Source organism: Anolis sagrei, chromosome X, assembly GCF_037176765.1.
Source record: "Anolis sagrei isolate rAnoSag1 chromosome X, rAnoSag1.mat, whole genome shotgun sequence".
Lineage (NCBI taxonomy): Eukaryota > Metazoa > Chordata > Lepidosauria > Squamata > Dactyloidae > Anolis > Anolis sagrei.
In genome coordinates this window covers 94723127-94738499 of record NC_090034.1, presented here as the reverse complement: position 1 = coordinate 94738499, position 15373 = coordinate 94723127, and the positions used below count along the sequence as shown (strand labels likewise).

General features: G+C 41.7%; 1 protein-coding gene across 1 annotated transcript; it reads left to right on the top strand.

Annotated features, from left to right (window-relative positions):
- Positions 1–6621: 6621 nt before the first annotated feature.
- LOC137097994 (phospholipase A2 inhibitor and Ly6/PLAUR domain-containing protein-like) lies at positions 6622–13577 on the top strand. Its single transcript, XM_067473604.1, has 5 exons — positions 6622–6691; positions 7590–7697; positions 10814–10963; positions 12520–12660; positions 13318–13577. Exons 1-5 carry the CDS (start codon positions 6622–6624, stop codon positions 13575–13577), a joined length of 729 nt encoding a protein of 242 aa, XP_067329705.1.
- The last annotated feature ends 1796 nt before the right edge of the window (positions 13578–15373 follow it).

Below are 15373 nucleotides of genomic sequence, written 5' to 3'. Positions count from 1 at the left end.
ATATTCAGTGCCATAGACACAAAACATATATAGACAGACACACAGAGGCTATTTAACATTCTAGCTTCATGAGGGTATGCTTGAATTCCAGGCTCCGGGGAAGCTGTTGCTTCACCATCCATTTGTGACATCGATAGAATACTTCCTCATTCTTTTGCACACTGCTGGAGATTTTTTATGGTGTCGTAAATTAGTTAAATTAGCCTCCCCCCATAAAGCGGTACCTAAATTTCCCCGGGCTGGCTTCGAACTTATGACCTTTCGGTCAGTAATGATTTTAAAGGGCAGATTGCGCAGGAGAAGGTGATACCGTAGGTAGCCTGGAGCCAAGTAAACACTCAAAGCGCTCCTGAAAGATGGCCATTCAAACTCTTCTTTAAAAACTTTCATAGAAGAAGACTCCAATGGACTCTGAGACAGCATATTCCACTGCTGAACGGCTCTTACTGTCAAGAAATTCCTCCCAATGTTTTGATGGAATCTCCTTTCCTGCAATGTGAACTCGTTGCTTCATGTCCTAGTCTCCAGAGCAGCAGAAATCAGGATTGCCCCCTCCTCAATGTGACATCCTTTCAAATATTTAAACATGGCTATCATGTCCTCTCTCAGGCTTCTTTTCTCCAAGCTAAACATCCCTAGCTCCCTCAGACAATCCTTGTAGGGCTTGGCTTCCAAACTTTCGATCATTTTTGGTCTGGACGCATGTGAGCTTTCTTGAATGGTGGTGCCCAGAACTGGACATAAAGTTCCCCAAAAGGCATTATTCACCTTCAGTGCTGAGCAATTTGAGATGGCGGGTGTTTTTTGTGGCTTCCATTCAAAAGCTCATTCAGAAGCATGAACTGGGCAGGCATCTTGAGGGAGGCACTGGTAAGGCATGGCATGGTATTTAATTCCCTTCCTGGCTGTCACTCCTCTTTACTTATGTTTTATTGAGATTGTCCTTCTACAGCAACTTCCGCAACTATTTGCCATCCTTCCAACTATCTCCATTTATTTCAGCTTTTATTTGTCAGTATTATTCCTCCATTTAAACCCAGAGACCTTTGCTGATCTGCCACAGGTTGCCAAAGATTTATCCAACATTACAAGCATTTGCTAAAATAAGATAGCAGCAGTATTACAAGCAGGGGTCAAAGTCTAATCAAATACTTGACTGTCTACTATGCTTATACAGATAGATATTCTTCTAGTTGATACCTGAAAGACAAATGGGTCCATGATTGAAACAAAGGACCAATATTGAGTGGTTCGTAAGAATGCTGAAAAAGCCACCTCTGAGAAATCTTTGCCTTGTGTCATAGTTCTATGGGCTACACCACTTTGGAGTACCACAAACAGAGCTCCTCTTGGCTTAGCCACAGTGGTCCATGCTCTGGTTACATCCCGTATAGATTACTGCAACCCACTCTATATGGAGTTGCCTTTGAAGACTGTTTGGAAGCTCCAACTGGTCCAGCAAGTGGCAGCCAGGTTGCTCACTGGAACTGCTCTCAGGGAGCATACAACTCTCCTGTTGTGTCAGCTCCACTGGCTGCCAATTTGCTACCAAGCACAATTCAAAGTGCTGGCTTTAGCCTATAAAGCACTAAATGGTTCTGGCCCGTGCTACCTGTCTGAACATATCTTCCCCTACGAACCAGCTCGGAGACTAAGATCGTCTGGGGAGGCCCTGCTCTCGGTTCCCCCTTTCTCACAAGTACGGTTGGCGGGGAAGAGAGACAGGGCCTTCTCAGTGGTGGCCCCTCGGTTGTGGAACTCCCTCCCTAACAACATCAGATCAGTCCCCTTTCTATTAGTCTTCAGGAAGAGATTCAAAACTTGGCTCTGGGAGAAGGCTTTTGAAAATTAGGGCAATGCAGTATGCTGAAAATAGAATTATGTGCAATTTGATATTGGAATGGCCTTAGACCTTGAACTCTGGATGGTGTGTTTTTAACTTTGAATGTATTTTATCAATTTTAAATATATTGCAATTTCAAACTATTTTAAGGTGACTTTGTTATTTTGAGGCACTGTGTATGTGCCATTGCAAGTCACCTTGAGTCCCCCTGCTGGGGTAGAGAAAGGCGGGGTATAAATATGGCAAATAAATAAATAAATTAGTAGATTACTAAGGGAATGAGCAGCCCATAGAATCAAATATGCACCCCCTTCATTCAGTAAAACACCACACAAACAGAGCTACAGTGAACCACACATGAACATCACATGATAAGACTAGTTGTATCTTGAGGGCACATAAATATTTGGCACATAAATATTTGGACAAGCTCTTTGGACAAGCTGAAGTTTCCAATCACACTTCAGAGGCAGCTCCATGTGCAACGTATTACAGTAATCCAAACAGGATGTAACTAAGTCATGGACCATCATGGCCAGATCTGGCTTTTCAAGGAATGAGTGCAGTTGGAGCAAAAGTTTTAATTGTGCAAAGGCTCTTCCAGCCACCTCAGATACCTGGGCCTCAAGGTTCAATGCTGACTCCAGTAAGACCCCCAAACTGCAAACTTGTGTCTTCAGGGGTGTGTATGACCCCATCCAGCACTGGCTGAATCCTGATTCCCTGATCTGCCTTTCGACTGGATTAAGTTTCAATTTGTTTGCCCTCATCTAGTCCATTTCTGATGAAAGGCAGGACAGCTTCTTTGACTTTAGGTGGAAAGGAGTAACAGAGTTGGGTGCCATTTGCATACAGATGGCACCATACTCCAAAACTCTGGTTGACCTCTCCCAGAGGTTTCATGCATATATTAAACAGCATGAGGGACAAAATGGGACCCCAAGGAACCCCACAGATCAATGGTCAGGGGTTCGAACAGGAGTCCCCCAGCATCACCTTCTGGGAATAAACCTGCAGGAAGGATCAGAGCCACTGCAAGACAGTGCTGCCCAGTCCCATCCCAGTGAGATGATCTAGAAGGAAACCATGGTCAATGGTATCGAAAGCCGCTGCAAAGTCCAGGAGAATCAACAGGCACACACTCCCATTGTCTAGCTCTCTGCGTAGGTCATCCACCAAGGTGACCAAGGATGTCTTTGTTCCATAGCCAAACCTGAGAGCAGATTGAAATGGATCTAGATAATCATTACACAATCATGAAGATTGGTTAATGAGAAACTCATATGGCATCTGGGATGGTTCACATTGTATTCATAAATGGAAATATTCTACAGATTTTTAGTACCCTCTATCACCACCCTGTATATAAAGACCAAAAAACACTGTATTTCATCTCTTCTGCACCTACAGGCGCCCTTCAGTCTAGCAAGAGAGCTTCAGAGGTAAGATACACTGTCTTGTTGACACCCCCCTATCTTGACTTTTTGGTAATTCAAAAGAGAGTCCTTAATTTAGTTCAACAAAATCTGATTTTCAGCTTGATTTAAGCAGAAATGTCTAGAGAAGGAGCTGATACACAAAAGCCTGGAAGAATTCAATTAATTAATTAACCAGTGAATAGGAGCAAATCTCTTTTTAAAAACTAATAAAAATTGAACTCAAAATTAGCTAGCTTTCAAATTCTGATTCTCCCATTTGCATGACAAAAACAGCATTTCAATTTGAGACTTCAAAACCCTTTTTATGTGAGGATATTAGCAGATGAATGGAAGTAGTACTCTGTGTTCTTAAGAGGTATCAAAGGGAGTGTAGCAACAGCTATTTATTTAGGTAAATACACTATGTATTATAATTCTGTAACTACTAAATATTGGGAGAAATAATAGATAAAAACAACTTCCTTAGTGACTGCTTGCTCTGTGGGTTAGTCAATCCACTTTGGGTTTTAGTTCCAATTTAAAAGGAGCTCCCCAAACACTGAAGCTGAAGTTGCATTGGATTGGATGCTAGAATGTGTGGTCTCCATGATCTTTTCAATATATAATTATACAAATGTCAGGAAATTATTTGTCATCCAGCTATTAAATATTAAAAGAGTAAAAGTACTTTAAGGATGAGAAAGTTTTATTTGGCACTAGCTTATGTTCCCCTGTTTCTCTGGTTAAGTGTTTTGAGTTGACCATGATAGGCATTTGTGCCAGGTTTGGTCCAGATCTGGGTTGCTGTAAGTTTTTTGGGCTGTATAGCCATGTTCCAAAAGCAATCTCTCCTGACTTTTCACCTGCATCTATGGCAGGCATCCTCAGAGGCTGTGAGGTCTGTTGGAAACTAGGAAAAGACCTCACAACCTCTGAGGATGCCTGCCATAGAAGCAGGCAAAACATCAGGAGAGAATGCTTCTAGAACATGACCATATAGCCCCAAAAACTTACAGCAATCCAGCGATTCTGGCCATGAAAGCCTTCGACAACACTTTGGTCCAGATCCATCGTCAGTGGGATTCACAACTTCTCCAGATATGAGGGGACTAACATAACTGGAGAAAATGATTGTCCAGTCATATTCCCATCATCATCCCACAATCCTTCATTGTTCCTATCACATTACTGGACTATCAGATCTGTAGAATATTATAGTCCAGTCATATTCTTATGATCTTTCATTGTTCCCCTACAACTCCCATCATCTTTGGTCATGATAGGTATGTGTGCCAACTTTGGTGCAGATCTATCATTGGTTGAATTCACATGGTCCTTTGGATACAGGTGATTACAACTCCCAACATCCCCTGTCAGCCCCTCCTAAGACCCTCAATTGTTTAAAGTTGGATCATGATGGATATGTGTGCTAAATTTGATCCAGATCCATCAAGCCATGTAGGCGCTTTGGTGGATCAAACTTACATATAAATTTTGACCAACACACATATATACATACACACACTTTAAACAACCAATAGTTAGGGACAGCAATCAGTCTGGTACAGCTTAAATAATAACACATTTTTTGCCCAAGCATTCATGAACTGAAGCTTATTTTAGATCGATCCCATGCAGCACGAGAGTTTGTGCCAAGTACATGGTACTTTGTGGCAACATGCTAACTGACCATGGCTACTTTTCCAAACAATTAAACATTCAGAATGGACATGTTCCATTTTGTTTGGAAGTGGAAGGGGGAAAAAAAGCATTTGCTTATGTAAAATTGTTATCGCTAGCCTCTTAATCGTAAAATAATTTGCATTGTCCGAATAGTGAGACTGGAATAATGCCCACAAGTTGAATGCATAGACAGAATGGCAATGGATATTTAATGGAACAATTCCAAGTTCTTGAAGTTACTTCTCTCTTCTGTCATTCATATTTGTCACTGAATCGCCGTCACTGATCTATGTAGCAAGGAGCGATATATATGCAAATATATGCAAACTATATTTAAATGTTTGAAAGATTGAATATGCAACAAAACATTTCAGTATAGGATGGTATTCTTCACTGGGGGGTGTATATATGAAAAGGCTGGAATCAAACCACATTATTGGATGTCCATATATGATTCATTTGTTACTGGCTCCTCAAATAGTCAGCCAGCACTCCACAGCCACGGGACGTTTCCTGTGCTCATCTATATAAATAAAAATGTAATGTTTGTTTGTGGGATTAACATAACTCAAAAACCACTGGACGAATTGACCCCAAAATTGGACTCAATACACCTATCAGGCCAATGAGTGACCATCACTCATAAAACACTGAAAAACACAGCGGAAGAGACTTAAAAAGCCTCCCCAAAAAACATTACAATGCATGCAAAAAACCACTTATATGTACACACACATATACACACAAAACACATATACACAGACTGGGCCACAGCAACACATGGAAGGGGACAACTAGTTTATTTATATTTGAGAATTCTGTGTTTTTATGACTATTAGAGCTTTCCAAAACTTTTCAAATCAGGAGGGACTCATTTTTCTGTGTTAATAGTCTTGAAAAGTGGTAGCAATTGGTCCTCATTCCAGGGGTGCAGCAAATAGTCTCTGAGTTGTAGCCTCAACTTTAGAGGTGCTATTCAAAGGGGTGAATGCCCCCCCCCCCAATTTTGTAGGATAGTGCCTACAAAATTTTGGACCAAACCCAAAGCAGGCTTATTGTTACAGGCAGTCTGCAAGTTACCAACAAGTTAGGTTCTGTAAGTTTGTTCTTAAGTTGAATTTGCATATAAGTTGGAACAGGGACATTTTGAAGTGTAACGGCTAGAGTTACACTTCAAAATATACGTGTTCCGACTTACATACTATATACATAGAAGCCCCAGTGGTGCAGCATGTTAAACCATTGAGCTGCTGAACTTGCTAACTGAAAGGTTGGCAGTTCAAATCCGGGGAACAGGGTGAGCTCCCGCTGTGAGTTCCAGCTTCTGCCAACTGAGCAGTTCGAGAACATTAAGTTGGCAGACTTAATGTCAAGGGGAAACCTTTACACACACACACAAACACACACATATTTGAAGGCTTTTACCCTGGAATCGCTGAGGTGTTGTATGGTTTCCGGACAGTATGGCTGTGTTGGATGTTTGCAACTTTGGGACAGCCTGTATTCTATTGACATGCAGGTTGCCAGCTATCCCTGCTCCTGGGGAAACTGGGAACAGCCCAAGACAGCCTTCTCCCTGTCCTCAACCTACCCAAGCAGATAATCCTGTCTTGGCTTACATGTTTTGCTTCCCCCCATCACAGATTTCTTCATCTTCTGTGGGAAAACTCTTGCATCATGTTTGCCACTTGCACCTTTTACCTTCTCTTTGCTGTTTTGACTCTAGTTACTGCTGAAGACACTCCTGGTAAGCAAAATTTCTTCAAGGCCAAAGGGTTTCTATAAATGATTGTCATAGGTTTTAAGTCATAGGTGGTGCATTGGGTTAAACCACTGAGCTGCTAAACTTGTTGATCGAAAGGTCGCAGGTTCAAATCCGGGGAGCGGGGTGACCTTCCGCTGTCAGCCCCAGCTTCTGTCAACCTAGCAGTTCGAAAACATGCAAATGTGAGTGGATCAATAGGTACAACTGTGGCAGGAAGGTAACAGCACTCCATACAGTCATGCCAGCCACATAACCTTGGAGGTGTCTATGGACAACGCTGGCTCTTTGGCTTAGAAATGGAGATGAGCAACAACCCCCAGAGTCAGACATACCTGGACTTAATCTCAGGGGAAAAGCTTTACCTTCTACAATTAAAAAAATCAGAGTTTCTGAAAGTTTGAATTAAATATACCATGATGAGACAACACTAAAAAAATTTCAAGTGGTGCTGGTGTTGCTTCTTTATTTATATGGCGAGGCTAAGGAACTATATTGCCAAATGTCTTGAGGCCAGGTATGAAATATGAGGTAGCTGAGGCTTCTATTTCTCAAAAAAAGTTGATTTTATTATATCTGTTCTAGCCAAAGACAATGTTATTCTCCAGAACTCTTTTAGGTTATATATTTTCATGATGTCTTCACTAATTTTCTCTTTGTATTGTTGTTTTATATTTTTATTTTAAAATTGTCACTGCTGGTTGTAGTTCTTATATTGTATTGTATATAAAGTGGGGGGATACTATATGTATGTGTGTATCTATGCATGTGTGTCTAAAGGGCACATGTATCCACTGACAAGCGAATTAATCCCTTGATAGCCATGTTACAGGTTTAAGGAAATGTTCTAGTTGTCATGTTTTCTGCTTTTTATTTCTTCTAGAGCTAGTGACATGCCAACAGTGTAATAGTTCCTCTCCCTGTGACGCTACTTGTAATGTTACGAAGAATGTAGGCAGCTGTTTCCTTGCTGTGGAAGAAAACTCATTGGGTAAATTATCTTTAGTGGAACATATGATTTGTAGCCTTGTGAGCAACTTTTCTGGCTGAGTTAAGAAGAAACTGATCTGTAAAATAAATAAACTGAACTAAAGTCTCTACCTTGGCCAGTATAATGAGCAGTTTCAGCAGTTGTCACCCCATTGCAACAAAGTACCATTATCAAAGCCTATTTGCAATCTGGAGTTTATTCTGTGCAAAATTTTCAAGTGGATGTTTTATGCAGAAAACTTCCATTTCTGTACAACAAACTGCTTGTTCTGTGTGGAATTTTTCTCTTCTACACCAAACACTGATAAATGATTTAGGAACAGATCTCAAATGGGAACATTTCTTGTCAAGCTAAGAGGTGCATCTACATTGCAAAATTAGAATAATAGAAGCCTAGAGTTGGAAGAGACGTCGTGGGCCATCCAGTCCAACCCCATTCTGCCAAGAAGCAGGAAAATTGCATTCAAAGCACCCCAGACAGATGGCCATCCAGCCTCTGTTTAAAAGCCTCCAAAGAAGAAGCCTCCACCACACTCCGGGTCAGAGAGACAGCTCCATGGCTGAACAGCTCTCACAGTTAAGAAGTTCTTCCTAATTTCAGGTGGAATTTCTTTTCCTGTAGTTTGAATCCATTGTTTCATGTCCTAGTCTCCAGGGCAGCAAAAACAAGCTTGCTCCCTCATCCCTATGACTTCCCCTCACATATTTATACACAGCCCTCATCAGGTCTCCTCTCAGCCTTATCTACTGCAGGCTAAACATGCCCAGCTCTTTAAGCTGCTCCTCATAGGGCTTGTTTTCCAGATCCTTGATCATTTTAGTTGCCCTCCTTTGGACACATTCCAGCTTGTTAACATCTCCCTTCAATTGCGGTGCCCAGAATTGGACACAATATTTCCAGGTATGGTCTGAATAAAGCAGAATAGAGGGGTAGCATGACTTACCTGGATTTAGACACTATACTCCTATTTATGCAAAAAAAAATCCCATTGGCTTTTTTTGCTGCCACATGTCATTATTGGCTCATGTTCCTCTTCATGTCTACGAGAACTCCAAGATCTTTTTCACACATACTGCTGCCGAACCAGGCATCATCCTCCATTCTGTATCTTTTTCACAATAAGGCCCCAAGTTAAAAATGTTTGCCCATGCCTGATCTAGGCATTATACTCCTATTTATTCAGGCCAAAATCCCATTGGCTTTTTTTTAGCTGTTGTATCACATTGTTGGCTCATGTTTAGCTTGTTGTCCATAAGGGCTCCAAGATCTTTTTCACATGTACTGCTGTTGAGCCAAGCTTCGTCCCCCATTCTGTATCTTTGCATTTCATTTTTTCTGCCTAAGTGGAGTATCTTGCTTTTGTCCCTATTGAACTTCACTTTATTAGTTTTGGTCACTCATCTCTCCAATCTGTTAAGATTGTTTTGAATTCTGCTCCTGTCTTCTGGAGTGTTAGCTATCCTTCCCAATTTGGTGTCATCTGCAGTTTGATTCATGCAGTTTCATTCCACTTCAGCTACCATGCCTCAATGCTATGGGATCCTGAGAGTTGCAGTTTGGTATGGCCCCAGTATGCTTTGTCAGAGAAGATTAAAAACCATTTGAAACTACAAGTCCCACATTTTGGATTAATTTTATTTACAAGTCACCATGAGACCTTTAGATAGAAAGTGGGGTAGAAAAACCTTAACAAAAATGACATCAATAACAAACAGGACAATAGGAGAAAGACCATGGAACGACTCTGCAGTGATAATCACTAAGTGATAATGACTTAGGAATATATAAGGTTGCGGAGCCCACGGTGGCACAGTGGGTTAAACCGCTGAACTTGTTGACTGAAAGGTCACAGGTTCGAATCCAGGGAACAGCATGAGCTTCCACTGTCAGCCCAACTTCTGCCAACCTAGCAGTTTGAAAACATACAAATGTGAGTAGATCAATAGGTACTGCTCCGGTGGAAAGGTAATGGCGCTCCATTCAGTCATGCCGGCCACAGCCCCAGCTTCTTCCAACCTAGCAGTTCGAAAACATGCAAATGTGGCAGGTCATGGCTGAAAAAAATTCTCCAAGAAATGAAACTCACTAATTCTGTACAGACAGAGTAAAGGAAGGAAAAAACTAAGCAAAGAAAATTAAATAGGTGACAGCTGTGAGCAGGTCTAGAAGATGAAGAAAGAAAAAGGGGAAAATAGAAGATAAATTCCCTGCAGAATGGACTGGAAGACAACTGCTACCCCCAATTCCCAACCTCCCCCCAACTCTTTTGTGTCACCTCTTATTCTTCCGTCTTTTGTTTTGCTGCTTTTGTGTGTGAGTGTATGTTTTTAAATGCTGTTTTCTTCTCTTTTCTCTGTTCTTCCTGATCCCTACTCCCTACCCCAACCAATTCCAAATCTTCTTAATGTTCAATTATGGAAAAGTCTTGCAATAAAGATGATAAAAAATAAAACATGCAAATGTGAGTAGATCAATAGGTACAGCTCTGGTGGGAAGGTAACAGTGCTCCATGCAGTCACGCTGGCCACATGACCTTGGAGGTGTCTACAGACAACGTTGGCTCTTCGGCTTAGAAATGGAGATGAGCACCAACCCCCAGAGTTGGACATGACTGGACTTAATGTCAGAGGAAAACCTTTACCTTTACCCAAGGTTGCACTCCGCCCCCCCCCCCCCCCGCAAGTTGAGGCACCACGAGATGCAGAACTAACATTATGAAATGAGACTACAAAGTGGTGTCCCCAACATGCGAGTGCAGAGAAGACCAAACCACAGGCCAACCTGAGCCCTGCCACATGCACAATAAAGGACCTTCTCACAGCAACACCAGAGGCACTCCAAATGGCTAGCTTCTGGTCAAAGGACATTTAGCATAATGCCAAGTTTTTAACTTTGTTTGTGTTTTAAAATACATTATAACTGTACTCTCAATTCGCTTCTGACATGATAAACACCCCCTCCCCCAAATTCTATAATTTTACACAAAACATGTTTGATAAATGTCTATTTTATCAAGTTGAGGATGCAGGCTTCTTTGTGAGAAAGAGGCTTGACATGTGAATAAGGCTGACAAAAACTATGTTTGCTTGATATCATTTCTATTATTATTTTAACAGGCGGTAAGAATGAGACATTTTTTTCCAAAGGATGTTCGACATCTCCAGGCATATCCCTCTTCTTCTCTGTCACTCTGGGGAAAGGATACTTTCTCAAGTCCAACTTAACATATTGCAACGAAGACAAGTGCAACTATGGCGAACCTTCAAGTATGCGTTCTCTTTTCATTTGCTGGCATAGTCAAATGTTGGAGCTTTAGCCTTTCCTAGACAGGGTCTCTCCCTCTCCCTCCTTCTCCTACTAGCATTTTCAAAGGCAAAAAGCATTGCAGTGCAAGTTACAAGCTTATTTAAAGTTTGGCAGGGAAGTGGGAAAGACATGGCATTGAGGGTTTTTAACACTGTGCTATGGAGGCCCTGGTGGCGCAGTGGGTTTAACCTTTGTACCAGCAAGACCGCTGACTGAAAGGTCAGCAATTTGAATCTGGTGAACGGGGTGAGCTTCCATCTGTCAGCTCCAGCTTCTCATGCGGGGAAATGACAGAAGCCTTGCAAGGGTGGTAAACATCTGGGCATCCCCTGGGCAACGTCCTTGCAGACGGCCAATTCTCTTACACCAGAAGTGACTTGCAGATTCTCAAGTCTCTCCCTAGATGGAAAAAAATCCCACTGTGTTGTTGGGATGTCTTTTCCACAAATTTATTTGAAAAGTTTTAAATCCATGAAGAGTTGAATGGAATCTCAATGACAGTGTTTTATCTGCTTATACTCATACTTATCTAAATTTGTTTGTTCGTTTACATTTCTATAACCTATCTTGAGTCTCAGTTTTGGAAGATAGCCATAGCTACAACTACAACAACAATACATTCATCAGCTTTAACATTAGCACAGGTATCTAGTCCTCCTGAAAATACAATACAATATAACTCTTCCAGGAGAAGGGGAACCAAAAAGGAGGTGATGTATTACACTTCTTTGGGAGCCTCCGGTGGTGCAGTGGGTTAAACTGCTGAGCTGCTAAGGTTGTTGACAGAAAGGTCACAGGTTCAAATCTGGATAGTGGCATGAGCTTCTGCTGTCAGCCCAACTTCTGCCAACCTAGCAGTTTGAAAACATGCAAATGTGAGTAGATCATTAAGTACTGCTCCGATGGGAAGGTAATGGCGCTCCATTCAGTCATACCTGCCACATGACCTTGAAGGTGTCTACGGACAACGCTGGCTCTTTGGCTTAGAAATGGAGATGAGCACCAACCCCTAGAGTCAGACGTGACTGGACTTAATGTCAGGAGAAACCCATTAACTTCACCCCCTCTTTTATTACTGTGTGCTTTCAAGTACTTTCTGATCTATGGTAACACTATGGTGAAGCTATCATGAGATTCTCTTGGCAAGATTTGTTGAGGTGCATCCTTCCCTTCTTCTGAGGCCCCATCTACACTGCCATATAATGCAGTTTTATAACACAGTTTAACAGCATTGAACTGTTTTATATGAGTATACATGGCCATATAGTGCAGTTCAATGCAGTTAAACTGCATTATGAAACTGCATTATATGGCAGTGTAGATGGGCCCTGAGGCTGAGTTCATCAATGGGGTTCAAGGATGATTGGAGAAGAACCAAAGACTACTTAGCAAAACAGGTAGAGCACATTTCATTATGGCTTCTCTCTCTCTCTGCATCAGGCTGATGGAGTGACTTTTTCTCCTGCCACTTCATTGTCTCCCTTTCTAACACTCTCTGTTGTCTCTTGCTTTCTAGTTTCAACAAACCTTACACCGAATGGACTAGCGTGCCCATCGTGTTTCAATAGTACGGATAATTCCTGCACTGTGGAGACAGTCCCATGCACAGGAATAGAAAAGTATTGTACTAGTGCATATGGAGTGCGACAGAAAACAGGTAATTCAAGGATATTTCACAAAATATACACTGTACAGCTATAAAGTGAATGGTGCAAATATTGATTGTATTTTTCCTGCACGGCAGAAGGGAGCTGGACTGAATTGTATAATATATATTGGCACTGTGTGAATTAGTTCACACAAACACTCTGCCACTGACTGGGCCCATGCCTGATATATATACATTAAATATAATATAATATAATATAATATAATATAATATAATATAATATAATATAAACTTTTTCTTGGGGCTCCACGAGAAACTTTTGCTTAAAAAAGGGTTCCACCACTGAAAAAGTTTGAGAACCCGTGTGGTAAATCAAAGGTGAATGAATGAATGCAGTTTGATGCCACTTTAGCCATCATGACTCAATGCTATGGAATCTTGGGAGTTGTAGTTTTCTAAGGCCTTTCAGCCTTCTCTAGCAAAGTGTCCCACTAACATAACAAATTACAGCTCCCAGATGCAATAGCACTGTGCCATGGCAGTTTGCATGGTGCCAAAACTGCATAAATTTTACAACATAGATGCACCTTAGGTTTTGTGATGGGTACATGTGAGTAAAAGCAGCCATCAGGGAGAGGAAAGTTTCAAAGAATGAAGACCTTTGGCAAACTAAAAGTGTCTCTCCCCCCTTGTTTGTTCTAACAGATACCCAAGAAGCATCTTTGTTTGTTGCACAAGGCTGTGCCACAGAATCTGTGAAAGATGCTCCTCAACCTCTAGATATCCTGCTACCGAAGGAGACCTACGGTGTTTTGAAGATTAATACCTATAAGGCACCCCCTGTTTCTCTTACCACAACTGCACCTACCACAACTCCTAATGGGACCCCATCCCTACAAAGCATCTCATTTGTCCTTTTGCTGACTGGTCTATCTTGGATGCTACTGGTGAACGTGGTCTCTTAAAACAGGCAAATGTCTCCCTGTGCTTTCACTGTGATCTGAACAGACCTCTCTGCTCTGGATCTCTTCAACTGTGTGAAGTATCATTTCATGTGGACACTTTGCATTCCTCCTCTGGCCTTAATTTTAAATCTGTCTTGTTCTGCATCATTACTATGGGTAAAAGAAATAGCTCCAAATCATCCACTGAACCTTTTGCAAATCCAGGTTGCTTTCATGCAGCATGGTTACAGCATTTTATTTGAAATTCCACAGCTGCATCCAACAAGTAAAGGCAGTCCAAAGACCGGCTCTGGCACCTGAAGTATAGGTGATGGGTATCTATCATGTTTCCAGGAAAGTAAACAACAGTAGCCAATGGAAAAATATATGATACCTGGCACAGTGCAGGGGGAAAACCTCCGGGAACTGTCAAGCAGACAGGTTAAAGTACAGACACCTGAGATTTGTAGTTTGGTGAGGCACTTGAGCTCTCATGCAGAGAATTCTAAATACAACACAAAACTACAAACTACACATTCCCATAGAAGGGCTCTTAAAAAGATCCGAAAGCGATCCAACTGGAGAATATGAAAAAGACCCAAAATATGTCAAAGTGAACCCCTTTATAGCTTCCACATCTTCCTTCCTTCCTTATTTAGGCGATCCCTTGTTGTTCAAATATGATGGCCTTCCAAGTGCGATGTCTTGGCGGTGGCTGTAGGTGACTGTGGGGCTCTATTCTTGACCCGTATGTTCTTCCACAGTTTTTTTTTTGCTCGTGTCAGGAGTGACTCCTGGTGTGAGAGAATTGGCCGTCTGCAAGGACGTTGCCCAGGGGACGCCTGGATGATTTGATGTTTTTATCATCCTTTGTGGGAGGCTTCTCTCATGTCCCTGCACGAGGAGCTGGAGCTGATAGAGGGAGCTCATCCACCTCTCCCTGGATTCGAACCTGCAACCTGTCGGTCTTCAGTCCTGCCGGCACAGGGGTTTAACCCACTGCGCCACCGGGGGCTCCTCTTCCACAGTGAGGGCATTTGTTTCCAGGTAGAAGGTGGTCCTGATCAGGGTTGGCTTAATACGCCTTCCTCTTGGCATGTTTCTCCCTTTCACCCTCCATTTGTGCCTCTTCAAATTCCACAGCATTGCTGGTCACAGCTGACCTCCAGTTAACTTCCACATCAGTGGAGGAGTGAATCTGGTCCAAATTTGAATTTGAAGTTTGGAAGACCTCCCCAAAGTTCTTACTTTGTTTCCAAAATAGATTAAATTCCTTTATAAGGTTTGTATTGCATACTGTTTTAGCTATTTTGCTTTAATACACAGTGTAAACAACTTTGGGATTCATATAGAAGGAAAGTGGGATTTAAATAAAACAATAGGCTCGACCTCTTTGTAGTTCTTTAAAGTTCAGACTCAGCTGTAAATCAGATTCATCACTCCCCTGACATTGAAGTCACTGACTGCTACAGGGTCACAGCAGAATTCTGACCATGTCTACCCAAGGAAAATGTCCCAAACATTTTTGGTCATAATCATTTAATAACAACAAGCATCATACTGGTGCTTGAGAAAGAAACTACAGTAGTCTCTCGCTTATCCAACCTTTGCTCATCCAACATTCTGTATTATCCAATGCAGTCTGTCTCCTGCTTGGAATAATGTCCAGGATGGGAGAAAGAAAGAAAGAACTCTAGCCTGTTTTGGTGTTAAATTCATAGATACAATAATTACTGCATTATGTTATTGTGTATTGAACTGCCTTTTCTGTTGATTTGTTGTAAAACATGATGTTTTGGTGCTTAATTTGTAAAATC